Raw genomic sequence first — 26,209 nt, forward strand, 5'->3', positions numbered from 1 at the left:
AGAACTTCTTTAAAGTTATCACCATCTGCAAACCAACAACTAATGGCCCCTTTGAAGTGACAGAAGTTGCTCACAAAGAAACAACAAACGCTTGAAATTCTGGATGACCGGATTTGCTAAGCCAATAGGCCTGAACTGACTGTTCTCTCCCCTCATATAAATCAAGTCCGATGTTGCAAAGCAAAGGAGGCTTTCAAATTGCATCACACATGCAAAAACAAATAAAAATGCTCCTAGGGCTTATTACATTCTGTCTTGGGGACAAACCATCCAAGTGATTCTCTAATTTGGACATGCCAAAGAAAACCTGCTGTTTGATTCACAACTGTTCCCACTGCTGTCAGGAAGCGCTGGGGTAAGCCTCGTGTCAGATAAACATTCATGTGTATCTGCTTCAGAAAGATAGGCAACAGCACAGGTGTAATAACCAGAGAGAGCCTGAGAAGAGAAGGTGTCAGTAGGACATCCAGAGATAACCGCTGCTTTCCAAAATACAATTAATAAGGTCAGATCAGCCGCTGGCTTCAGAATCTCGACTCCTTTTCCTGCTCAGCTTTGCAATTTTATTTATAGCAGAACTATTTCCTGAGAATGAATATCTGAAATACCATTCATTTATGAGGCAGAAAAAAAGTCAGGCAGAGGTTTACAGTATTGTAGCCCATAATGCCAGCAACTTAATTCACCAATTTAAATGGATGTCTGCAGATATGAACAATATTTTCAATGTAACAAACAAGATAAGTAGAAAACTCTTGATTAAGTCACTGCCTGTCCTTCACATAGCTCAATCTCCAAGACCACACGACGGACTTTGCTCTTTCTCTATGCGATTGCACTATGTCAACCTAAGACCAGAATTTGGCCTTGTAACCTACACCAGTTGCTAAATAAGGGCTCTGTACTGTATGGTGCCCAGTACTGCACTTTTAGTCTATTAACACATTTCCAGGTTTCCAGGGGCTGCTGATCCCATTGAGCTTTGGCACAAACTGCTTTCCTGGTCTAGCGTAGCACTGTTCAGGGACATTACAGAACTAAATCCCCTGTGTCTCTGTCAGACACAGGTCTACAGTTTCTTTGATAGAAGTCGCAAGACTTGACCTACCTGGAAGATCATTTTTGCTCTACTCTGATAGAGGTAGAGTCTCCTGAATGGAGGAGAGTCTGCCTGGAAAGCAGGTAAGCTTGAAAGACTCTGAGTCAGCTTTGAACTCCAGCAGTGACATGGGGTACTGTCAAAAAAGAGGGAATGTCCAGATATTCTTTATTTTTTTGGATACATAGCCAACTCTGTACCTTTCCTGCCTCAGACACACCTTTACAGGTTGTTACATTTTAGCAGGTCAACATAAAAGATCTCTGGGGCTAGAACCTGGCTAACTGAAGTTGCCAGGCATGAAGTGCCTATAGAAACCGTTGGGACTTGCACACATGGGCTGAAGACAATGCACAGTTAACCCAGAAAAAACATCATTGGGTTTGATCCAACACAATTAAGCAATACTGTATACAGCGCTGTCTGTTGAAAACTAAGTTAACAGGGAAGCTGTTTCATCTCTCATCAAGACAGTGAAGAAAAACTACGCCAGTAATGCCACAGCCTTGCATTCTAATAGCTTTCTTACATGCAAGATGACGTTCAACAACATTCATGCAAATATACACAGTGAAGCAATTATATACTGATGAGAGATGTGCTCTACTGTCAGAGAGAACCTTAAGTACTTCTGAGAACTGAAGTGTCTGGCATCCAGCCCCACAATGCTCTCCTGCATACACATGGGACGACACAGACATGCATCAACCATGCATCCAGCACAGTGTGTAAAACTATACAGTGTTGTTACTGGGTTTTGGGTTGTTTTTTAATAAGAAAAGGCATCTGCTTAAGTGTTTGTGGAGTGTATAAAAGCCCTTTCTAAAATTCCCACGCTGGAGTGTCATCCTGATGGTAATAAGCACACAGCAACAGAGCAGGTAAGGGGAATACAGCAGTGACGGACCACAGCGTAGAAAAATGCAAGAACATTTCCGGAAAGCTACGCTCACTGATAGCATAAGTTTAAGCCAGTGGGGAGAAATCACTTAAGCAGGAAAGAGAGAGTAAGAATGTGTATCTGTGGGTAAAAGGAAGATGTTTTAGAGGCTGGTGTGCATCATATTTTCCCTGTTGCCCTAAATGAAATATAAACTAGAATGGCATGAAGTTACCCAACCCACAGAGTTGCCCTGCCAGTGCTTTTCCTTCCACCATCAGTTTTATACCACACATGCCAGGCAAGCTAGCTATGAATCCAGTTACTTCATCTTGATACTTATATTAGCCCTACAGGTGATAACTCCTGCCTGGAGCTTCCAGCAGATGAAAAATCTAACCCATCTATCTCCCACCTTCAGGATAAAAATATTTCTATCCATTTTATCCTGAATATTAATCATACCTTGCTTAGAATTCCTAAGTGACTGAATTTGTGAAATGTGTGCACTTCTCGCAAGTCCTCATTGCTGCTTTCAAAGGGGAAGCCTCTGCATTAACTTCATGAGATTCTGGTCTGAGCCTCAGGGAGCTTTCCTGAGGGTTAGCAATTTGGCCAGAGTGCACAAACATCCCTGCAACACACACAGTGTGAATAGGACATTCTTTGTTCTGTCCACATTTAAATGAGATGCAACAAAACCTGTCAGATGCTGACAGTTGTCTGATGCTGGTCTGCTCAGCTCAAGATACAGATTTGTCCCGTCTAGGAAGCCACCGACCAAAGGGATGAGAAGGACAAATGCAGCAGAACCAAGATCCTGCTTCAACATTCGATGCTCTATGACTGCGGATTTAAGTGAAAATGGCTGCTGTTCATAAAATCACTACACTTGCAAACCAGGACTTTAAGGTGGATGGGAGGGGGACTTCAAACTGAAAGGGGATTTTTGCAATAGATTATCAAACAAAAGCAGTCCATTAAATTCACAGAGGGCAAACCTTTGCTAATGGGCAGAGGGAATCTGAACACGACATCTAGGCCAGCAAGCAAAACCTTGGGAGTATTCCTTAGTTCATGTGGAGTATTCTTTAGTTCATCTGGAGTTTTCTTTAATTCACAAAAGATTTTGTACAGAGTTGTGAACAGATTAGAAGTCATTTTAGTTTTTTTTTAATCTGAAATTTGATAGTACTAGGATTCACTCCCTGGGATAATTCACTAGCATTTTTACTCTACCCAAAAAAGGGAGGCACAGTCTTGTTGTCATTTTTAATAAAACTGAATGCTCCTCCTCCTGATAAATTTATTAAACTAAATACATGTATGTGGACAAATATCCCTAAATCCAAGGAAAGCCAAAGTTGGATATTTTTTTTTTTAAATTTGCAGCTGAAGAAACAAATGCAACTAATGATTCAATGTCAGTACCATAGCATTTCAGCAAACACTCCCCTCTGCCTTAGCGTGAAACAGAAAATCCTCAAACAAATCAAACCTATACTCCAAGATGACCTGTTTGGAGCAACTAATCTATATAAAAATGCATCAAAATTACCTGCTTTTGATTTATTTTTCTATTCATTAAAGTACCAAATTCAGAAAAGAAATAGCACACCTGTATGTCACCGAGAGATTAACATTTTTCTTAGCTGTAAAAAATTTTAATACTTGAAAAAATACATTGCAAATGATTATCACACACTGAAGTTCAGTGCAGGTAATATCTATCAGGTAGGTAGAACTCATGATTACAGGGTAGATACACATGATTACACATTTTCAGAGGAAAAAGGCCTGTTCTGGATTGGCATCCAAAATAATATTGCCCATTCTGTTAGGGAAGAACTAAAACCCCTTTTTTATCTAATCTGTAGATGGTTGCAAGTGCACCTGCAGCTCTTCATAAAAGAAACCACTGTGCTTGTGCTTTATTGGAAATGGATGCACTCTTGAGTCACACAGGGTGGATTCCACTGAAAGACAACAGACAGGTATTTTTTGAAGTGGTGAAATGTATTCTGAAACTTATGGAAAAAAAAGATAAACTAAATTATCCCAATTTTCATGCAAGATTACATTAAATATATTGGTTCTAAGCAAGCAGGCTAATTCCTACATAGGTACTACCTAGTAACTAATTCTGTGAGGGAGATGTTGACCTAAAGTTGATGTGGCAGTGGGGAAGCATGGTTTCTGGCAGGTGGGAGGCAGCAGATAGCCACTCTGCTAAGTCACTGTGAGATAAGAAAGAGATGAATTTACTTCTCCTACCAAATGTACCAACACACTTTGTACGTGGAGTTGAGCCACCCCACAGTTGCTATAAGCCAGAACTATCTCAGGAGAATGGAGCGTGGAGCAGGCAGTGTGCTGGAAGCTCTTGCTTGTTGCTTACTCTGCAGGACATAGCCTGTGTAGATCACTTGTTGTAAAGCTGATTGTCTGCTGCTTTGCTGGGAGCTCCCTCCTTTCCTCCTTCTGCTAGGTACTGTACGCCCACTGCCAGCTCAATGCTGCTTCCTTTAGGAAGAAAGGTGGTAAGGAGAAGCAGGTCTGGTTACGATCTGATAAACAAGGCTGACTTAATAAAGCTTGGAGCTAACTGAGTTGACCAGTAGAAAAATGAGGAGGACGGAGAAAGGCAGGAGTTGGCCTCTATGAAGATGGAAATGTTTTAGGACACTTTTAGTCAAAAGGCTGTGCTATAAACTCCACTAGAAGGCACAGTATTTGCAGATGGCATCTAAAAAGACACTGCATGTCCTCCAAAGAGCCAACAGAAGAAGAAAATTTGAGTAATGGGTGCTACAGATTTGCTTGTTTGTTTTAATATATAAGTATCCACCCATGGTCTCTGCTGATGGTTCCACGGTGAAAAATCCTGTAGTTCCTCTACTTTAACATAATTTTTAAAAATAAAGCAAGCAAGCAAGCAAGAAATCAGTGGTCGAGGTCTCTTCAGAGGTACTCAGTGCTTGTCAGGAGACAGGGTTCTTTCGCCTTACCTGAGAGAAGCCCGCTGCTTCTTCTCAGAGCTTCTTACTTCTTCATTAGCTTTGCTTTCAGCTCTATGCCTGGCACTCTGCAAATCTGCCAAGAAGAGAAAGCACATTATTCTCACATTACTGTCCTTGCTGATCAGCATAACTACCATGCTACATTGCTAATACATTTTTTCTTGTCGGTAGATCAAGATGTAACGTATCATTTTGTGTAACCTTTTTGAAAGGGCTTTTGTCTGCACAACAGATTTTAGGCAGACATAACCTTGACTGTAGGACATCGGTCAGGGTTAGGCTCCAAGCCACGTGGCAGGTTAAATGGAGCCATATTCACACGGATAGACTTGTCCCTCAGGAGGGCTCGGTAGTTTGGAGCTCGATGCTGCACTGATGCATCACACAGCTCCCAACGGTGCAGATTTGCTTATGTCTGCACTTGGTTGAGTGGATGTATATATCAAAACTAGGGTAACAAGGTTCTCCTTTTGGATAAGGTGCCCACATTTTCTACTGAAGTATAACTTTAAATACTTTTAAATATTTTAATTCAGTACTACTTTACCTACTGAAGTAATTATGCTGATACAACTATTACTAGAGTGAATATAAGGTGAATAAGCCATCAGAGTATAAGCCATTTTATAATGGCAGACTCTGCCAGTACAGAAAAATGTGCAATTTTTATGCATAAATTCATAAAGATTACTTATGCTTAATTGTTCTTCTCCAGCAGCAGTGATAGCTATGCACTTGCAAAAAACATTTTATACCACTACACTGTTTCCACATAAACTGAGCGCTGTAATATCAGCAGAGTTATAGTGGTATAAGTCAAAAAGGCCTTAAATCTGCCTTGCCATACACAAAGACAATTACATAACATATGAGTTGTTGCTGCTTCCAAAAAGAAACAATCAATCAGGAGACGGAACCCTAATTTGCTTAAGAGACATTGAAAGGAGGGTAGGCAATCTTGCACCCAAGATCATAAAGCAGGTTCATGGGGTTTAAAATATCCACGTAATTATTTGCCTTTAAGTATATATTTATTTGTATTAACAAAATACAAAGATGGATTTTTAAGGGATTCTTGAAGTTTTTCGTATTTTTTTTCCAATGGCTGATTGCACAACCTTACCAGTATGATTTAACAAGATACTCTTTTTCTTCTGGCTGCCATCTGGTGCCACAGTAAGTTTCACTCGCAGAGTTTTGCTGGAACTAGGAGAATGGTTTACTGATGCATCAACTACCTCATAGATGGTATGAAGCAAGCTGGTAATATCCTATAGTTGGATTGAAACACAAAAAGACACGCTATTGTGAAAATGGTATGAAACCTACAGCTTTGATACTTACAACTATTTTTTAACTTGGGACTATTAAATGCTGAAATATCCTCAGAAGTCACTGAATTTGAAAGAGCTGAACTTGCACAGAACCTTACAAGAAAGGGTCCATTTCTCTCTTCTGTCAACCCCCCCTTTTTCTAACGTAGACTGTGATATAACTCACAGAAGGGAATGATTCAAGTAGATCCATATTCTTCTTCATCAAATGGTGTAAGATTTATGAAATGGGGCAAATCAGATTAAAACAATAATAAAAGCACAAGGCATTCAGATTTCCCAAACTGTGAATCAGCAAAATTGTGTTCTGCCTTTTCTTTGGTTTCAACAGAACCCAGGGATAACCATTCATACTGCACAAAAAATTCAGTTCATATGACCAAAACAAATACAGCAATTGAAGAAAATCTTAGACATTACAGTCTTACTACTTCTTGAGGCTTTTTCTTGGGATGGTTAAGTGGTTTATTATATAGAGGAAAACCAGTAAGAGAAGTGGCAGAACTGTAAACCTCAGGTCTGGAAATAAATGTCTGAATGCCACTCTACCATATGTGTATTGGGGTCTAGCTTATTTTGCAAAATTCAAACCAGTTCTAAACTTACATTTTTGAACAGCAGAGATTATCTGTCAGGCCTATTACAGAACATTCTTCACACATCTCTTTGAAGGCAATGGGACGTGAACAAATGCTTACATGTCTGGCTACATCAGAAAGAACAATAGCCAATTTTAATAAGCCAATTGTTTCAAACAGAAGAAAGGCTGTTTAGTAGCTGGTGATGCTCAAAGGTCTCTTGGGTTGCCGTAATCCAGCCAGGCTCAAATAGGATACTACCTTAAATTGCCAGGATGAAAAGCAGATCTCTTGGCTCACTGCTTTTCCCCAAAGGCATTTCATCCAAATTGATCTTGGGCACCAGCCTAAGGCCAAAGCATACTGACCATTGCAGGCTATAAAGAACCTATTCAATGTCTATCTGAGAATTTCCCCATGCTGGTCTTCCTATTCCTTGATCTATCCTAGTAACTAAGCTCTTTCCAGATGCCTGTGAGTACAAAGGAAATATCTAAATCATCCTTTGTTAAGTATAACTGGTTCTGAGGATTAAGAGTCAGGTCTATAAAAATTCAAAACCTCTACAATTTTTCCTTTGCCCAGGGGTCATGCCCGTAACAACAGCAGCTCAAAGTTTAGTATGTCCTAACGGGTCTCAGGATTTTAGTAGTCAATATACTACACAGTCCTCATTACCTAACCAGCTTTAAAAGTGACACAGAAATACTAATTTCTACCCACACAGAATTTAGGGAAATGCTGACCTTATGGCCAGGACAAATGATTTTACAGTAGATGATTTTCCAGCTCAATAGGCAGAATGAGTAACTAAATCCTAGAGGGTCCAGACTTTGTCTTAACATGTACCCTCTCTAACTTCTCTGCACTCAGTGGAACTTCTTCAGACTGGTGAGTTCAAAACAACATATTAACAAAAAGAGAGCAGAATTTGCAGCTTCTCCTTTACTTCCCCACTGAAGTATTTTTTCCTACCTTTGCCACAGGAATCTCTATATATGGGCCGTTACTACCATGGCAGTAGCTGCTTTCCATCCTTTATCAAGAACCACTGTCTAAAGCTTGAACGAGGGAGAGACTGCTCAGTGACAATCCGGTGGACACCTCACAGCTCTTTAACACATCTTACTTCTCACACTTCCACTCTAATTTGAAACCTAGCCAGACCTCTAAATAGACACAGCCGTATCTGACAGCCAGCTTGAAAGGCTGGATTTTTATTTCATCTATGAGAAAAACTCAACCAAGCAAGAACAGAAACAGACCAACAAACAAAACATATCTGTTGCTTTATACACTCTCCATAAATTATGTTCTAGGACCCTTGTGCTATAATGCTACACCTCAATAAGCAAACCTTTGCCTTCAGCAGAATATTTAAGCACCGTATTTATTCTTAATGGAGCCTCATACACTTAGCACTTTGGTGAAAGGAGCCTTTCCCATACATTCCTTAACAAGTGTTGGTTAGCCAACATGGCATCTTTCCACGCAAGGCTACTATCAAGAGGTTATTATCAACTCTTTCATTCACAATAATCTATCCCCCTTCCTTTTTTCAGCTACACCAGATGTTTGTACAAGCTTATCATCTAGTCTATTTTAACTTCAACAGGCAAAGACAAAGTCTTTACTCCCACTGTCCTTTTACATGATTTTTTTTCCAGTCATGATGTCTAACTTCCTAACTGGCATGCAATCTGCCCCTTGTATTCTCTGAGAGTCTTTCTCAACAAGCTGCTTGACTCAGCAGTTTTAAAAGTATTCCCAAATGCTGTCAAGGAAGGCCAGATGCAACATTTGTGTGACACATACTTGGCAAGTCAGCAATAGGTGCACACACATCTCACATAAGGACAATTTACATCCCTCAGCCAAACAGGCCCGAATTAGCCCAGTCAACATCCAGGCTCCAAGCAGTTTAAGAGGCTGCACAGAGGGATCAGGACACCTTGTGGCCTCACGCTCCGCTGCCTGTGCATTCCATTACAGGTTTAATACTCAGCTTCCTCCAAGATTATCTGAACTGCTCTGCATTCCGGCACTGAATGAACATGGTTGTCAGACTGGACGTATACCAAGATCGAGGTTAGGGTAACCGCTTAATGCTTATGCTGATCTTTTAAATACTGAAACAACATTTTTATTATAGGATTCATCTACTTGTGGTCCTAATTTGGGGTTGGAAATTCTAGCAAACTGACAGTTCTGATTTGGTCAAATGAGTCTGCTTGGGTCATTCGCTACTCTGTCACCTACCAAGGTCCTGGCCATGCAGATACCAGCTACAAGGCAGCTTGAACCTCCTGCTGCTCTCCAGTTATTGCTTCACAATTATAACACAAATAAAAAAAAACTGCACTGATCCTGCAGGAATAATCTTCATCAACACGTTCAGAAAAGTGACTGAAACTACCTTCTCACAGCTCTTTTTTGGCAGCCAATACGGTAATGGCTCCTTGTCAAATTAGTAGCACTAGACTATTAAAATACATGTTACAAAAGTTGTATTTTGCAGTTATGTCTATATTTACCCCCAAAAGAATTTTCATCTTCCAGTAGCCTGCCAGGAGATTGAGGCAATTTATGTGTCCCCTGAAAGCTGTCCCGCTGAACATTATCTGCATTTAAATTCCTTGAAGAACTGCCGAAAACCATTGAGACAGCTTTACCTTCTACGCACCAGCTTGTGCATTTCACTATCTTCAAGGAACTTAGCATCAAAGATCAAGAATAAAAGCTAGTTAAATTTTCCTCTCTTCTGGTACACCAACCAGCATGTCTCAGAGATCACCTACCAAAGAATCTAACTTTTCTGCACAATGGATTATGATTTTTACTAGTCACACGATTTTGCAACTGCTTTGCTTAAGACTGCTTGGCACTTCCCACACAAAAACTTTCATCCCACATTTCTCAAACTTCCTCCCTTTTTACAAAATAAACAAGAACAGATTTTTCAGTGTTTCCGTGTTCCCCATTTTTCCAAAAATACCATTTGTTTGATTTTTTTTACTGAAATGTACTTTTAAACTATTTCCAGTTAAAAATCATTGTGGATTTTTAAATTAGTATATTAAATGGCTAAAGAGAAATTAGAATTAAAAAAAAAGATTTCTCTTCTTTATAGCAAATGGATTATATTTACAGGGGAAGTAGGCTGCATGAATCTAACTAACTTCTGAAAGGCTTCTAGTGTGCAGAAATTCTGCTGGGATAGCTAATTTAATCAAGTAAGAACACTGAAATTATGATATTTTTCCCCAAAATGGAAAACAAATGCTTGCTGGGTAGTATGCAAACAGCCAGCACATGGCATGCCCAGGTTTATTTGTGTCTTGCTTACTGAACACTACAGTTGGTTTTTTCAGGGATTAAGGATTTAACAGTGTCAATCTGTATGTTTTTCACATCCTATTTTATCAAGCAGCTAATACAACAAAGTATATTAAAAAGAGCAACTTTAATAGATTGCCAGAAATAGGTGCATTAGAAATATTAAAAAGCGAACAGTTAAGGCCACACATGTATGTTGCGCTCACACATGTATCTGCAGAATACTTTACAGATCTCCAGTAGGAGATTAGCAGAAATTTAGAACATTCAGAGAAACTAATGGGACTGCAAAAAAGAACAAGAGCAAATTACATTGAAGTATTCTTCATTCCTTACAGAACTCATGTGACTGACAAAGTCTCTACTCCAGGTATTAATTTTTTACTTCTAAGGAACATTACTGGTACAGGGACAACCCTATTTTTCCAGTATTAGTGTAGCTTATCATCATAGGACTAGTTAGCAAACTAGAGATTCTGTACAGGAAACAAAGAGGTTTTTCCACCAGAATTAATTTAACAGAATGAGTTATTTGCACAAAAAAAAAATCCACAAAACCAACACACACACCCCCCAAACCCCAGTGAGTTTAGTAACACTGAAAGAAAACATTCAGTTTGATTCTTTGTAACTTGTCTGGGATAGATATCTTTGGCTCCCCTCAAAACCAAAAGAGAAAGTCATGTTCTCTTAATATTCCTCTCTGACTCAAATCCACCAAATCTAATGGCTGAAATGATGGCCCCTCTGATACAGACAGGCACTACTCCTCTATCCATTGGTTCCATTGCTCTTTCTGTATCATGAGTTAACACAATGTTGACAAACACAGTGAAAACCAGCAAATTTCAAGATAAGGGTCAGGCTGATAAATGGCCAGCCCCAGAGAAGCCAGTATCCTGCCACAAGTCAAAGATTTGGTGCCCAGTTCTGAATGGAGAAATAACCTCAAACCTTTTCACTCATTACAGAGGATATGAGCAAAAATAACTAAAAAGGGAAAGGAAAAAAAAGAAAGGAAACATAAGAGGAAAAAATGGGTAATGTAAGATACAAAGAACATTTTTAGCATTAAAAAATGCATGAAGAGAAACATCAATATCAGTTCATTACCTTTCCTTCAGAAAAGTACAAATGCCTCATTTGTACTTTGTTTCTAGTCTGATTTTTACATACAAAAGGATGTTTTTACTGCAACATCAGTTTGATCACATACGTTTTTGAATCCTTCTTATTTGGAACCTGAAAGGAGCTTCACTTGCTATCTACTCAACAACTACTCTAGAAGAAACTCCCTTTTTTTACTCCTGACACACAACTTTCTTGTGTGCTTATTCGTGTGCAGCCACTCACCAAAGAAACTCAATTTTCCAAGAAAGAACTGACTGGGAAAGAAATAAAAAAAAAATATGCTAGTGTTTATGAAGTATAATTACATTCAGAGAGTTCAATATAAAACCTCATGGATCAAAACACATTAGTTCAATTATCCAAGTTTCAAGTCCAATTACAAATATCCATGTGAAGATAATTACAGTGCAGCTGTCAGTTCTAAAAAGGCCTGCAGTACATAATGAATTGTCCTCTTATGGCTTATGGAATGAAGGGAAACATTATTAGCCAAGTTTTGTAATATACATATTAGAGCAGGAAAAGTTATCTCCCACTACACCAAAAGGACTGAAAAATGGTCATCTTCTATGACAGAAAAAGCCGTGGTTTAATAACATACAGTAATGCTAATTTTATAATTTGCCATCCCAATAATTATGCTTTCATAATGGGTGTATCTCTTCAAGAAGCATGACTAGATCTGAATTTCTAATTATAAGGACTACAGAATAAGTCATACAGACTCTAGGAGCAAATCAAAGGAGAATTAAGTTCTGAAGATGTTGTTAAGATCCAGAAGAAATTTCACTAAGATGGAATTTGAATGCTCTTGCGGTGATCTGTCATTGTATAAAACCCAAGGGAAATTTTATCCAGTAACTAAATCCATATCTTATTTACAATTTTCAAACATTTTAATGAAAAAAACATTTAGTCTACTTGTAAAATTGCACCCCACCTACAAGTCTTTTACAAACTTAATCTAATACTGTGTATTCCTTCAGAAACTCTCTGGACATGAAGTCCAATGTTCTAAATGCAATGACTTTGAATCAAATGAAATGGATGTGGGTGGGCAAGTCACTTCCTCTTCCAGTGTCTCGCTTTCCCAACATGAAAAACAAGAATGATAAGACTGATTTCTTTTTGTAAAGCACCTCAAGGCCTACAGATAGAAATCTGACTTAAGACATTCCATCTCTCTCTTAAATCCAGCTATAAATCCAGGAGATGTTAAAGTGACATTTTCAAAGAAGGAGAAAAGGTCTACACTAAGCTTTTCTCACCAGAACGCTGGATCTTTGTTTAGAAAAGCTGACCAGTTCTGAAAGCATTTTCATCAGCTCACTAAATGGCACTGGTACAGATCAGCTCTCTTCCTCAGACTGTCCATTCTGTCCCTGATCCAGCAATGTGCTTCACATACTTTTAACTCAAAGCATGTGTCTCATTCATTTTAATTGAAACTAGTCACATGTTTAACATTCGCCACCATTAAGTCCTTTGCTGGATCAGGAGCAGAGCTGCTTAACAAATGACAGTATCAGGCCCCCTATGTTGACTGCCAGTCTCTCAGGGGCTAATAGCACAAGAAATTCTACATCATATGAAGAGACTGAAATTCCTCTTTTATGGCCAAGATTATCTATGAGCTGCTATCATTACTCATTCTTGCACAAACAACTCTTAAGTTGCATCTGGATTCAGCAGAAGACAACCAACAAGATGGATTATACAAACAGCACTGCAACAGCTTGCAAAAGAAGTCTGTAACATAACTGGGAAACTTTGCAATGGTGCATACTATTTGTTTCTATCTTTGGTCACATGTAAAGAGCTGAAAATTATCAACCTATTTGGTCCCTTGGTTAAAAGAATTTTTTTTGGCACAGGTTCAAGCCTGAATATAGCAACCTCCAGACCTCAGAGTAGTATAATTTTCAATCCCTGCACAGATTTGGTTTCAGTTAAGCTGCAGTCTGCTCTTGCAGCAGGGAGAGGTGGAATTTGGCTGTAACATATTCTTTAAGTACAGTCAAATTAAGCTCTTTGGTGTACCACATAATCACAAATAATTATTGTATACATACTTAAAAGCATATTCTCGTTGTGTTCAGCACATGGAACTCCCACTGACATTAATGGGAATTCCATGTCTGAATCTAAAGGACACCCATGTGTGTGGGTTTGGGTTTTGTGTGTTTTTCCCCTAGTCTTTGAGAGTCATGATAATCTTGTAAGGAAGACTTAGCCTTGGGTCTCGAAAGATCTGGGTTTAATCTGCCACTAGGTTCTTGTGAGACCTCAGGCAACTTATTAAATTTTTCTGGTCTCTGTTACCCATACATTAATAAATACAATACTGCTTCCTCACCCCACCCTCCCTTCTCCTTGCCCTCTCTCTATATGTCTCGTCTTCCCATTTGAAACTCTGGACTTGGTCTGTAACTTTTTGTCTGCTTATTCTCTTGCACGAGGGGCACAGATTTCATTTGACTATTCAAAGCACTATCAGAGTAGAGGCAATAAAAAAAGCCTTGTAATGATGTTCATGTACATGTTAAAAACCCTGAACAAGCACCACATTTGGCAATTTGTTCAAAAATGTCAAAAGAGACTTGCTTCAGTCTTCTAGGAAAAAATTCTGCCCTCGTTTGGTGTCTAAGGCCACTACACTTGCAGTATTTACCCTGTTCCTTTCCATCAGTTCTTAGTAATTTTCAGAGACAGCAGCATAAGAGCCAAGAGACAAAAAACCTGTCAATTTTCAGTTGATTATCTGAAGGCAAAGGAGTCAGTAAACACACCTCACAAAAAAAATCAATGACAGCACATTGCAGTAAATCTCAGTAAAAGACATTCTTCCAGAAGAAGTATCATTCAATTTGGATAGAAACAGTTCTGAAAAAGGGCTGTATTCTAATCTATACATCCTCTTATTTGGCTTCTTATTTGCACAGGAAATATGACTTGAAGACAGCCCGATAATAAAAAATACACATGGGTATGCTTTGACAGCCATTCACTGCGGTCCTCCAGCAAGTTATCATCAATGTTATTTATACTTGGAGGGAGAAGGCAGAGATCAGCCTAATATTCATGAAAACAACAGAACAGTATGGTTAGTCCTACTAGAAAGAATGTCAGAAAGCAACCTTGCTATTTGGTTAGCTTAACTCTGAAAAGCAGGATAGAAGCCTGAACAATATACATTTGCAGGGGTTTATTTTGACAATGTGTTCAGTTGTTTCAGATATTTTTTCCTCCTCGAATGCCAGTACTATTTTTTAAAGGCTAATCCCAGATATTAAACAACAACCAGCTTAAAAAGTGGTACAGTACATCTGAAAACAGTAAACTACTGGTGGGCTTGTTTCTAGGAGGGAAGGGTCCAAGGAAACTGCTGTTTAAGTTGGCAGGACACCTCTATTTCATAGAAGAAAATAATGTTCCTGTTATAAAACACTTCTCTTGTTAGCAAACGCTGCACACAAAGGGGGCAGCTGTACTTTGCTTACCTCGCGTGTGACTCTTCCGTTGTTATCAAAGTCATACAGTGTGAAGGTCCATTCTTGCCTGTTATCTTCCTCTACAGACACATCACATTGCAATTCCTAAGAAACATGCAAAGAGCAGCTGATTACCTAAAGCAAAAGGCCGGTTTGCAGAGGAGACTCTCTGTAGAAGCGGGCTGCTTGCTTGCTTCCTTCCTCCCTCCCTCATGGAAGGAAGCTTTCAGGATATGTCCTGGGAAGGCCTCTGTCCACCACAATGAAGGAGTCTCACCACAATCACACAATAATCCTAACTCCCTTGGGCTAGACTTCGGGGAATCTTCAAGAGGCTTTCTACTTCATTGCAGAAAACACAAAAAGGTACAAGAAAACCACTCCCTGAAGCTCCTGAAATACAGTAAGATTTCCCACTAAAAAGTGAGAAAGAAAACTCGGCTTAACTCAGGAAGAGAAAGACAATAGAAACAGAGTCACAGAACGAGGTGGTACACCACAGTGCCAGGAGCAGTCACTAATACAAAGTAGACACACAGCACAAATGGACATACTTCCACCAGTGAGACCTGTCCTTGACACAGATATTTGATACCCAAAGGTTGTCAGAGTTAGTGCCATACAGCATCATGCCACTGAAGCTCCTGAAATGGAGCCTGCCTGGGAACTGGCAGGTAAGAGCAACCTGGGAGTAGTGCCTGGTCCTTATTTTAACTGTGTTTCTGTTAGCGAGAGTGTGATCTGTGGGAAGCTTGAAAGAATCAATTTGTTAAAGGGAAAAAAAAAATCCCCAAGCCGAAACCAAGTCTTCAGTCAAGAGCAAAGGATGCCCTTTGACTGACTCCAGTCACCTTGGTGCAAATCGCTTGCTTTCTCTCAAGACCTGTGCAATCAGAATTATCCAGAGCCACAACAAGGCAAAACAGAAAAGTTACAGTGCAATTAAAACGAAAGCCACTGTATGCAAGTAAAATAAACAGCTCCAAATAGCTTCAGCATGATAGAGCTCAAAATACCTGGTTGATCTTCTGACTTGAAACCAATTCCCTCCAGCAGTTACCGGTACCCCCGTCCCCTGCTGAGTTCAAAGGCAGGCTGCTCTCAGTTGTAACAAGCCCGGCTGAAAGCCGCCAAGTGCCCCACACTCTACTGTGGAAACACAGTTTCATATTACATAAACATTCCCGGCACCTTTAAAAGCCAAATCACATCCACCTCGGATTTAGACCTCTTGCCTCAACACTTGGTTTCTGATTCTTTTCTACCTTTGAAACATGTACCAATGCCTTAGCTGCTAGCTTACATAGCTGGAAGAGTTTCATTTGTAGAACAAGGGGAAAAATATCAATACTTGGTTCCTTGCCACATATTAATATTTCCCTGTCCCACATTGCCTAACATAACATCTTTATGTGAGGATGTGCTCTGCTTAGTTAAGAGCCATGGCAACCTTCCCTGCATTAGTCACGGTGCCTAGTACCAAGTGCTAACCTTTACGGCATGCCAAGAACTACTTGGGAACAAACGCAGACTGCCGCTGCGCTGGAGTTCCAGCTACTCTGGCACCAACCATGTTGACAGGTGTCCTCCAACGTTCAAATATCAAGGCACTGTTAATTGCAATTTATCGCGCCTTTCCTGTCTGCAAATGTCTGCTACTCAAGGTAGAATATAAAATGTGCCTAGAAAAAGAGTTACCACTGTGTAAAAAAAAAAAAAAAAAGCCACCTCCCCCCAGAAGGCACACAAGCACCTAGCAACACCTGAACTGCCTATGGGAAAGCTACCTCCTTTTCATCAGCCTTAAAACAGTAAAAAATAAATCATACCAGACTACTAAATCTGCTCTAGAGAAAGAAAGGAACGCTCGAGCCACGCTGCAAGGTGGCTGCATGGTCTTTTAAATAACAATTGAGGAACGCAAAGCTCATTACTGTGACAGGCTGACAGCACTGAAAGGTAAAAGTTTGCCACGTCTGCTGGAGTGCAAAGAGATGAAAATTCGTGCCGTTTCTTGCCAGTACCAGAGCATCTTCCTCCTCACCAAGACAGACAACCCTCTAGCTGGATGACAGCATGTTTCAATACTCATATTTATTAAATCACTCCCTATATAAACAAAACCTGCTAACTACACACAATGTCTGGCAGTTTTATGATGTTTGTAAGTCTACAAGGAAACAGACTATCAGACTCATTGCCCTCCAGGATTGCTTTTCCTCCTGCCACGTGATCAGATGGATTTCCCATGTAGCAGGTCAGGGTTATTTCACTTTGGAGGCCCAGGCACACAGGACTGGTGGTTAAGGAAGCTTTCGCAAACATCTTTTACATTAAGCAGATTTAGCCAAGTGCAATGGTCCATGAAAGTCAATCTAAAGATTTCATAACATGGTAGCTGGCATAATAAATTACTAACAGAAGGATCACAGATAAGGGGTTAGATGACGTGCCTCTTCTTACTATATATTTCAGATCCTACAGAGGAATGATCATCATTTGATCCTCTCCAAACCTGGAAATAAATCTTACTAATCACCTAATAAGGAGCACCGATAGTAAGACGCTGACTTGTGCCAATTCTGCTTCCTCCTGTGCCCATTACAATTGTTGGGAGCTATATACCTGCATCAGAGGACACTCTTTGGTCCACAGGTTATTTTTCTACCATAATTATGTCAGTACAGTGAAACTTTAAAATATAGAGGACTTACTTCAAATTTCAGTTGTTTCTTGGAAGCTGTGCGTGTGTCACTTTCTTTTTCTGCTTTCTTTTCATCTCCACTGCAAACTCCATCTGTCTTCTCTGGAGGCAAAGCCACTGCGAAAAATATGTTTAAGAAAAAATGCTTATAAGGAAATGTCAAAGAAGTCTTATATTTGCAAATCTGTCTTTATATTTAGGGTGAAATTGATTTCAGCAAACTTGTATGAGAGAATCATTATACTTGATTTGCTTTTGTGTTTGCTACACATCTGGGATAATTTCAGCAGACAATCTACCAACAGCTTTTGGTACTCAGCCTCTCCTACAAACATCACTAGAGTCACAGGAAGTTCAAACACAGCATTATGAGAATATAAATCATCAGAACTGCTACTGTAAATAAGTTGAATAATTTGCAAAATATAGAAAGTTTGTGACACTCTGCAAAAACACATTGCATTCACCAGCAGCGAATGAAGTAATGAAGCTGAAATGAGGTTCTCATTCTGTTCCAATTTTCCCTCTTCAAATACACACAAACCTTATTACCTTCCAAAAAGGTAACACTACCGGCCAAAAAGGTTAAGCTGCATTTTTTCAAGCATGTATGAAAAAGCATATTTCACCTAAGTTTCAAGTTAAAACATTATGCACTTGCATAATTCAATAGTACTCATAAAGTGCATCAATATTAACATCTATCAGATACATATCACAACATATCATAACATATATCCGATATATAACAGAAAAATATATACACTTCTCATGTGGATTAAAAGACAAGTGCCCAGGAACTTAATAGCTGTGCCTTTGGCTCCTGCAGAGGCACTCAGCCTTGCACATGATGAAACCCTATATCTGAAGAAAAAGAATTCTATATTCATTAGCGTTATGAAAATACACACAGATTTTTTAACCCTACCCTCAAACTTTTTAGATACGATTTTTTGTGCATCCACATACCTCTGCCAACGATGTTATGTCCACACTTCACTAGGCATAGCAGTAATCCTGCCTACTCCCCAAAAAACAGAAGATACTGCGAGAATGTGGCTCTCAAATTCAGGCTTTTTTTTTCCTCTTGCACTTCAGCATTTGCATTTACCCAAAGCCTTTATCCTAATGCTACATAGGAGTCATTTCTTGGGGATGCCTTTGTAAGTAAGACCTCATGTGCCAGTTCAGTAAAGTCGGATTCCTTACAAAAAAGGAGACATGATCCCCTCCAGTTCAGGATGACCCATTTCAAACTGGGTTTATCCTGTGGCTCTCCTGGTGTTTGGCACTACTGATGTGCCTCCCAAGCATTCTCCCAGGAAAGCAAGTCACTAACATGCTAGACATCGAGATATTGTATTAGTCATTTTTCAGCATTTTCTTTCACATTTAAAACAGAACAATTAGCTTAATAAAAAAAAAAAAAAGGTAAAATCTACCCTTACCACAGCTTTATACTCTCAGAAATTTCAAAATCTAAGATTTCTGCCACAATATTCACATTGCCACACTGCAATATATATCACATCTTCTAGTCATATCTTTGTTTCAATTTAACACTATTGTATTACTTTTTTTTTTTTGGTTTTCAAAACTGTAGTATACTATAAAAGATTCTGGATGTGCAGTAAAGAAAAGGGGAATGAGGTAGAAACCCTAACCTTTGGAATTTTCTCACTTTGATACTTATTTGCAGTTTTGATGTTATACTAACGCCAGCTTCCCAGCACGCACATTACACACAATGTAATTTGCATTGTACAAATGCACGCAGACACGGCATTTATTATACACACACTGACACACTTTGATTTCTACTCCAAGCCATGTCAGGATTCCCTAGTCCAAACATAAACTAAGCAGGAAGGTCAGCTGAAGAAAGAGAAAGCGTGCTTCACAGCAGTTTCTTCCCTTGTCCTTTTAACCTGGTGTTATCAGATGAGCAGGGGGTGTTGCTTAGGAGATTTTTGTATAATGGCTATCATAATGAAGGCACATATTATAATAAATATTACTTACAATACAGAACTTTGAAGTATATCTGAAGAAGGGCCATTTGCTTTATACTCACTGTGTTCATAAATACACCTCCATATTCCTGGAAGTTCAAAGCTAACGCCACCAAAAGACCCCCATAAAACAAAAGACAACATTTGGTTGTCTACCTTAGTCCAGCCTTGTTGTTTCCTTCTAAAATCAACAAGAAATGAAAAGGTAACATGGGCCTTCATAACAAGGACAGTTGCATTGACAGTGGTTCTCCATAACTATTAAGTATGTCCCCAGATTTTCAGTGTTTCATTTGTAGCACTGATTGAGTTTTTCACACGAAGCATTCTAAGCAAGCTGATAGAAACATTCGTATAAGGGGCTTTTGCAATCCGTCACCATCTCTAGGCTATGTGAAATAAATGAAAGCTGGGCTCGCATGACCCCTAGTTTCATTAGAACACTGGACAACCAACTGAAAAAAAAAAAATACACCCCTGTTATCACACATACTTTCAAATGTATAAAGGTAAACAGCAGCCAAAAGATTTCTACAGTGATTCTTTATCTGTTAAGGTACAGCATCCCAAATGGCACTGGCATGACAAACAACATTGGGCTGAGAGCACTGAGGAGTAGATCCTGCACAAGGTGACTATTCCCTGTCCCAACGGTCTTTATTGGTTTTTTCTGTTAAAATGAAGTGTCTTACGGAGCATCCTCTCCCTTCCACCACCACGCTCTTGCACTCTGCTGAAAGCTGCCAGCATGTGCGAAGAGCAACAGAGTTCTCCAGTCCACAGGTGCTTCCGAGAGGAACGGCACAGAGTTACCTTCTGGTTTCAGGAACAGCCCTTCCACTGGCATATTTATTAACCTTTCTGGATGTACAGTTTGTGTGTTCAGATAGGAAGCTTTCACTTTAATGTATAATTTATGTAACAGAGGAAAAAACGTGCTCTGACAAATTAGTCTTCTCAAAAAACAAGAGTTCAACTATTGGGGAAGGAGGGGATACATCTTGCAGTACACTCCTTTAGAGAGTTTAAATACTGTATGCCAGAAATTATCCTCCCTGAGCTTCGCTGACCTTTGATCTGAAGAACTCATTGGCCTTGCTGCTCTGGGGAATTATCCTTTGAAATCAGTTACTCACTTTGGAGCTCAGATGAAATGGGGAAATCTGGTGATCTCATCCTGATGTCACGTTTCATTCAGCAAAGAAAAAAGAAATCTAAATGAGGAAACTTTACAGGGGAATATGGAGGTATTAATATTTACGAGTGATCAAATAATGTGTCTGTGCATATATCCTCATATGCCTTATCCAAATCCAATGAACATTTTAAAAAAACATACTGGCATATGACTGTTTTGTCTGAGAAGAGAAGAGTGTTTGGTATCTTGTTTCTATACTTAGTTTTGATTATTGACACGTGCTTAGTTTCATGAAGGATACAAACACATGCTGAACCTACTTATAAATAAAATGAGAATGTCTGCTTGGGACGGTTAAAACTGGCAGCCTGTAAACAGAGAACCACCAGCGAGCTGCATGCCAAGGTTCGGATAGATTCACAACGTGAACTTCCTTTCAGCTCTGCCAATGATATTAAACTAGACCAGACAAGATAGTTATCTCAAAGGAGTGTGGAGAATTAATAGACTTGTGTTTCCAAAGTCTAGGCCATCAGAAATAGGTCCACGTACAATATATCATCTGTGCAAAAATACTTACTTACCTCCCCACTCAGATAACAAGTCCTGACAAAGAGAATGCTCTACATAGAGGAATACAGAGAGAAACCTACCCTTGTTGTGGGAATCCACAACTGGAGGGAAAAAAAAAAAGCATGTATATTTATTGCTTCTCATGGGAATAACCATATGCTCTCAAAAACAATGTTCCCTAACAGAATGTTTCATGAATTGAAATACTGCATATGTTTTCTTTATGATGTACTCTTTTTTTGTTCATTATTAATGGTCTTGTATTCACTTCTATAACCTTAAGACACTATAAAAATGTGTCTGGACAATATTTGAAACTGGAAAGACAATAAAGGAAAAATATTAACTTGGAAAAATTGTGAAATACCATTCTTTCATGAAAAACAAACTGACTGGCTTAAGTGTACTAGCAGATGTTTCTCTCTAAGATTGTTAATTACTACCACCCAATTGCTCATAATTGAGATGGGGGAGGAAGAGAGGGAGAGAATGAACACCAGTTTAAAGGTACTAAGACTCATCCCTTAAGAATTAAGACTTTTTTTCAAGGGTTTATTCATTCCTAAGAAAAGAAGGGGGTAATAATTCCAACTGCTCCTTAGGAATCAGCAAAAAATCCCAGAAATGAGGTAAAACTGATGGCTGTGCTGCATGTATTGAATGAGCATAGAATACTAAGCTTCAGACAGCCAAACCATTCTTCATTCACCTCCATCCTGCATCTGAGAATAAGGGGGGTAAAAAAAAAGAGCCAAAATACAGCTGCAGTCAGGTGGAAAAGTGACTGTTTAAACTTTCACCCTCACTCAGGTGGCTTGTCATTTCAGATTTCTCAAAGCCTCATTCAAGTGAAGCACCAAGCTCTTTAACAAATGATCTTGCTTCTCAAAGTAAGGACAGTTTCACTCTGTTTTTCAGCTGTACTTAGCATTTTAGTGAGATGGATTAAGAGGATCTTGTGGCCAGAAACAAAAATGGATGTAACGCTGATGAATGTTCAGGTCTAGGTTACAGCTACCAAGTCCAAATTTGCACAGAAGTTAGGAGAATTCAGGCTAAAGATGAACTACTTCAGGCCAAAAAGTATGTGATGGATCACAGGGCCTTAACTCCAACAGCAGGACTATTGGAGAAGCTATGCAATTCCATGGTGATAAATTATGACTGGACATTACCAGTGACTATCATCTTAATGTCAGGGTCATTACGGTTTAATTTTTGGAAGAAAGTAGAGTAAAGGTAAAGTTGGAGAATTGAGAAAAATGCCACCTATGAAAGTCAGCATCTGGCACAAATGAAACCAAAACTTTTGAAGTGAAGTATCATTAGCCTTCCTCTCAAGTCGGATAGGCTGGATTCCACAGCAATTCTTTAAAACTACTACCAGAAACAAAAGGACAGAGTTATCTGTACGTGAGGAAAAACAACAAACCACACACTAAAACCTGAGACTTGTGGGGGAATAGGATTAAAGGAAAATTTAAAAACGCATAGACATATCAAGACAACGAGATGAAGTCATAAGCACTTCTGTAGAAGCTCAAACTGAACTTCAGTAGCAATATTTGACTGGTGGAATTGAGCGTCAAAGAGCTGGTCCAACCGAGCTCAGTAGTAAAATTCCTATTGATGTCAATAGGGTAAGGGTTTGACTTCTAATTTACAGATCTAGCAGACGCAGCAGAACTTAAAGTCAGAGACTATGAGGACCAAAGGGATAGAAAGAGAATTAACTGTGGTGTTTTTCCTGAAGTCTCTGATGTCTAACTTATCTGGTTCTGTCAACATTTTTTTAATTGCAAATCAGGTTTGACAAACATAACTGACATTCTTCACTGACTGTACGACAACAAGCAGAGCAATAATAACTATGTTTGAAAGTCCAAATTGAGAAGAAGTCTTTTAATTAACAATTATATTCACTTTCAGATTTCACTTCTAAGTTCTCCTGGAGGCCACAGATTAAGAAATATCACCCCCATTAAGCACACATTTTGGTTTTATTCCACAGAGTTGATTGAAACACATCCCTGATGGAGATAACTTGCTCGAGCAAAGGTCCTCTTCTCCAGCGGTAAACAAACGTAGGCAGAATAGGACCAGGAAGGGAGTAACATTCCTGTTCCACAGTCACCAGAGTAAGCGCATAGAAAAACAGGCTCATCCTGGGCCAGTGCCAAAAGCGTGTATTCAACTTTCTCTGGCTGAAAGCTGAAGCTGATGAATTAGACACACCCTTCAAAACAACAAAGATCAAGCTGCCTTCTCTGAAACCTACTGATAATTGTCCATTTTAAGTCCAGTGGGACAAGTCAAACCCAATTTAGCAAAAGCCATACTAGTAGTACTTTGTACCAGTCTGGGATGGGTATTTCAGCCTGAAAATATGGAGAGAAGTAATTTTCTTCTATTTCACTGTTTCCTGTTGATGGTGACCATACAAATTAAAGGTTCGACTGCACACCACAGAGTGGAAAAAAAAAAAAAAAAAGATTCAAGATGTGACAAGACCTACTGCCAGCACCCGACCGGGGGGAGACAGTTAGGCACAGAATAGAGCAGTAATGACTCAAACCATGTGATGGCTTGCAAAAAAAACCCTACAAAAATAGACAACCAAAGTATGTTTTAATCATTCAGGCATCAGATAGTGATTCTAACTGACAAGTCACCACTAGGACATTTGAGAACTGCTAAACTGAAATTCACTCAAATGTTCAGACAATATTTTCTCTCCTGAATAATAGTAGTCAAACTCACAGGTCTGTGCAACACCACCTCTCTTAAAGCTTCACTTCCTTTTGCCAACCCCAATAATTTGACACATATAAGTAGAAGTATTTCCAAGTCTTGATACGGAATCACAGGTTTCTGGCTAGGTCTGGCATCATTTTTCTGGCTGTTGGGTTGGGTGAAAAAATATTTTACTATCTCCTTACCAAAAAAGATTTGTACCAAAGATGTAGATACAAAGGACAATACAGTCTCTTTCTGCTAGCTCGGATGTAACTCATACATGCTTAAACACTAAACCTAGATTTCTCACAGTCTCTCTGGGGTGGGTTTGCTGAAGGGAGGGAGTTTGTTGAATTTTGCCAAATTATGATTCCCTTTTCCAATTAGTTCCCCAACTGGCTGTATTTCATCAACAGCAACTGCCAGATTAAATGCCTTCCTTGACCATCTTCACCCAATACACTTTGATGTTCAGTTCTCAAGCTTCAAAATACCTTTTGGATGAAGATCAGACAGCACTAAAGAGAATTACTAATTAATTAAGCAAAGTTAAATTTTAAACACTGTTTGTTGTGTTAGCCAAAAGCCTGAACAGAACAGTCTTTTTTTTCCCTTCCTCATCGGAGATCAAAGAAGATCATTTCTCCCTCCCCTCCCCTATCCTAAAAAAAAAAAAAGGGGGCGGGGGGGGGAGGGGGGGGACGGGAGGGAAGAATTTCCATAAGCTTTGGTCAGAATAGTTCAGGATGATACCTGTAGCAGCAAGATTTGTGTTTGATCAGTGGGCATATCAAAAGCCACATTAACAGAATGCAATCTGTTATAACTATTTGTATCATTTATCATGTGTAAGTACTTCTTAAATGAAAACTGTCACTGTCATATGGCCACGTACCACTTTCTAACAGCATGATGGGTCCCTGGAGCTCTGAATGGGCCTGCGGAGTGTTGAATTCTATTGCTGAACAGTGACAGATGGGGACTCCGACTGACCATTTGTGACTTAAAGCAAAAGAAGAAAGACCTCTGTTCTCTAAAGATGGCTATACGCTGATTTTGGTTAGTAACTGGTAACAATTTTGCTTTTCAGAAATCCCTTCTCAGTGTAAGTTGCAGATACGTGTGTTCACATAGGATTTTCTATCTCAAATTTTCTTTGTCTCTTTGGATTTTTTTCCCTTGAGATTCACAAGGGAAGAAAAAGAAGAAAAAATCCCAGCCACTACATACCCCTTTACTCAAATGAAGGCTGAATACGTAATGTTATTAATAATGTAGGCTTTGATATCAACTCACTCCCATCTAACTTACATTTTCAATGGCAAAATGGTGTTTCCACCACCTTTGCTGTGATAACGGTGCCTCTAAAGGTATCTGAACTGTAATACTCATTTCATCAGAATTGCTTCCCATGAGGAAGAATGTCACTCTGACCCTCACAAAGCTAGCCTTTTGTAGAGAGCAATGTTGTGGACCTGTACTGTAACATTATTTTGGCTGTGATGAATCAGTTGCACATCTGACAACCCTCTCACAGTTAATATTCAGTAGCAGGTTCAGTGTTTCCATCCTCAGAGTCCTACATGTTACTCTGAGAGGTGGGGGAGAATGGAGATTGATCCACAACACAACTGAAAAGCAATATAGTGACTAGTAGTCCAGCACATACACGTGCATATACAAGCATACGTCTCTTTACCTTTTCATGTTTATAGGTGGGGAAGGAACAGTACTGAGGTGATACATCACATAAGGCAAAACATGCAGAGAAATAAAATTCACGAAGGCTTGACCCAACCACCTTATTTAGAGTCTAGAGAGCACACAGGTTCTCATCACAAGAAATGATTCCCACAGAGCAAACACAGGTAACTGCTGAGCATTATTAATAAGTACAGCACAGCCTAAAGACCACAACCAGAGATGGAAGCCCCCTGTGCTCTGTACTGCTCAAAATGCAGATGAGGAGATGGTTTGAAGCATGGTTTGGAGCACGCTTACAGGAGGAGCCAGCCCTTCCTATTGCTGTAGAGAGCCCATGTGTTTCAAAATTCAGCTTCCCACTTTGAGCTACCTCTCTGGCGGAAGACCCTGAGGTATCCTCCTAGTCAGTGCCACTGGGCATTTTCATGCAAACGTAGCATCCTGAAATCTGGGCAGCAACCAGTACTTGCTGG

General features: G+C 39.4%; 1 protein-coding gene across 1 annotated transcript in view; it reads right to left on the minus strand.

The window, feature by feature from the left end:
* The window catches only part of NKD1 (naked cuticle homolog 1 (Drosophila)), a 38,814-nt gene that overhangs the window by 1,476 nt on the left and 11,129 nt on the right, over nt 1-26,209 (minus strand). The window contains exons 3-7 of the mRNA XM_009702787.1: nt 17,584-17,690; nt 14,879-14,974; nt 6,123-6,270; nt 4,988-5,072; nt 928-934 (exon numbers count right to left, since the gene is read on the minus strand). Coding sequence (XP_009701089.1) covers nt 928-934; nt 4,988-5,072; nt 6,123-6,270; nt 14,879-14,974; nt 17,584-17,690 — 443 coding nt within the window. The remainder of the gene's footprint in view (nt 1-927; nt 935-4,987; nt 5,073-6,122; nt 6,271-14,878; nt 14,975-17,583; nt 17,691-26,209) is intronic.

The sequence above is a fragment of the Cariama cristata genome, unplaced genomic scaffold (genome assembly GCF_000690535.1).
Source record: "Cariama cristata isolate BGI_N322 unplaced genomic scaffold, ASM69053v1 scaffold316, whole genome shotgun sequence".
Taxonomy (NCBI): Eukaryota; Metazoa; Chordata; class Aves; order Cariamiformes; family Cariamidae; genus Cariama; species Cariama cristata.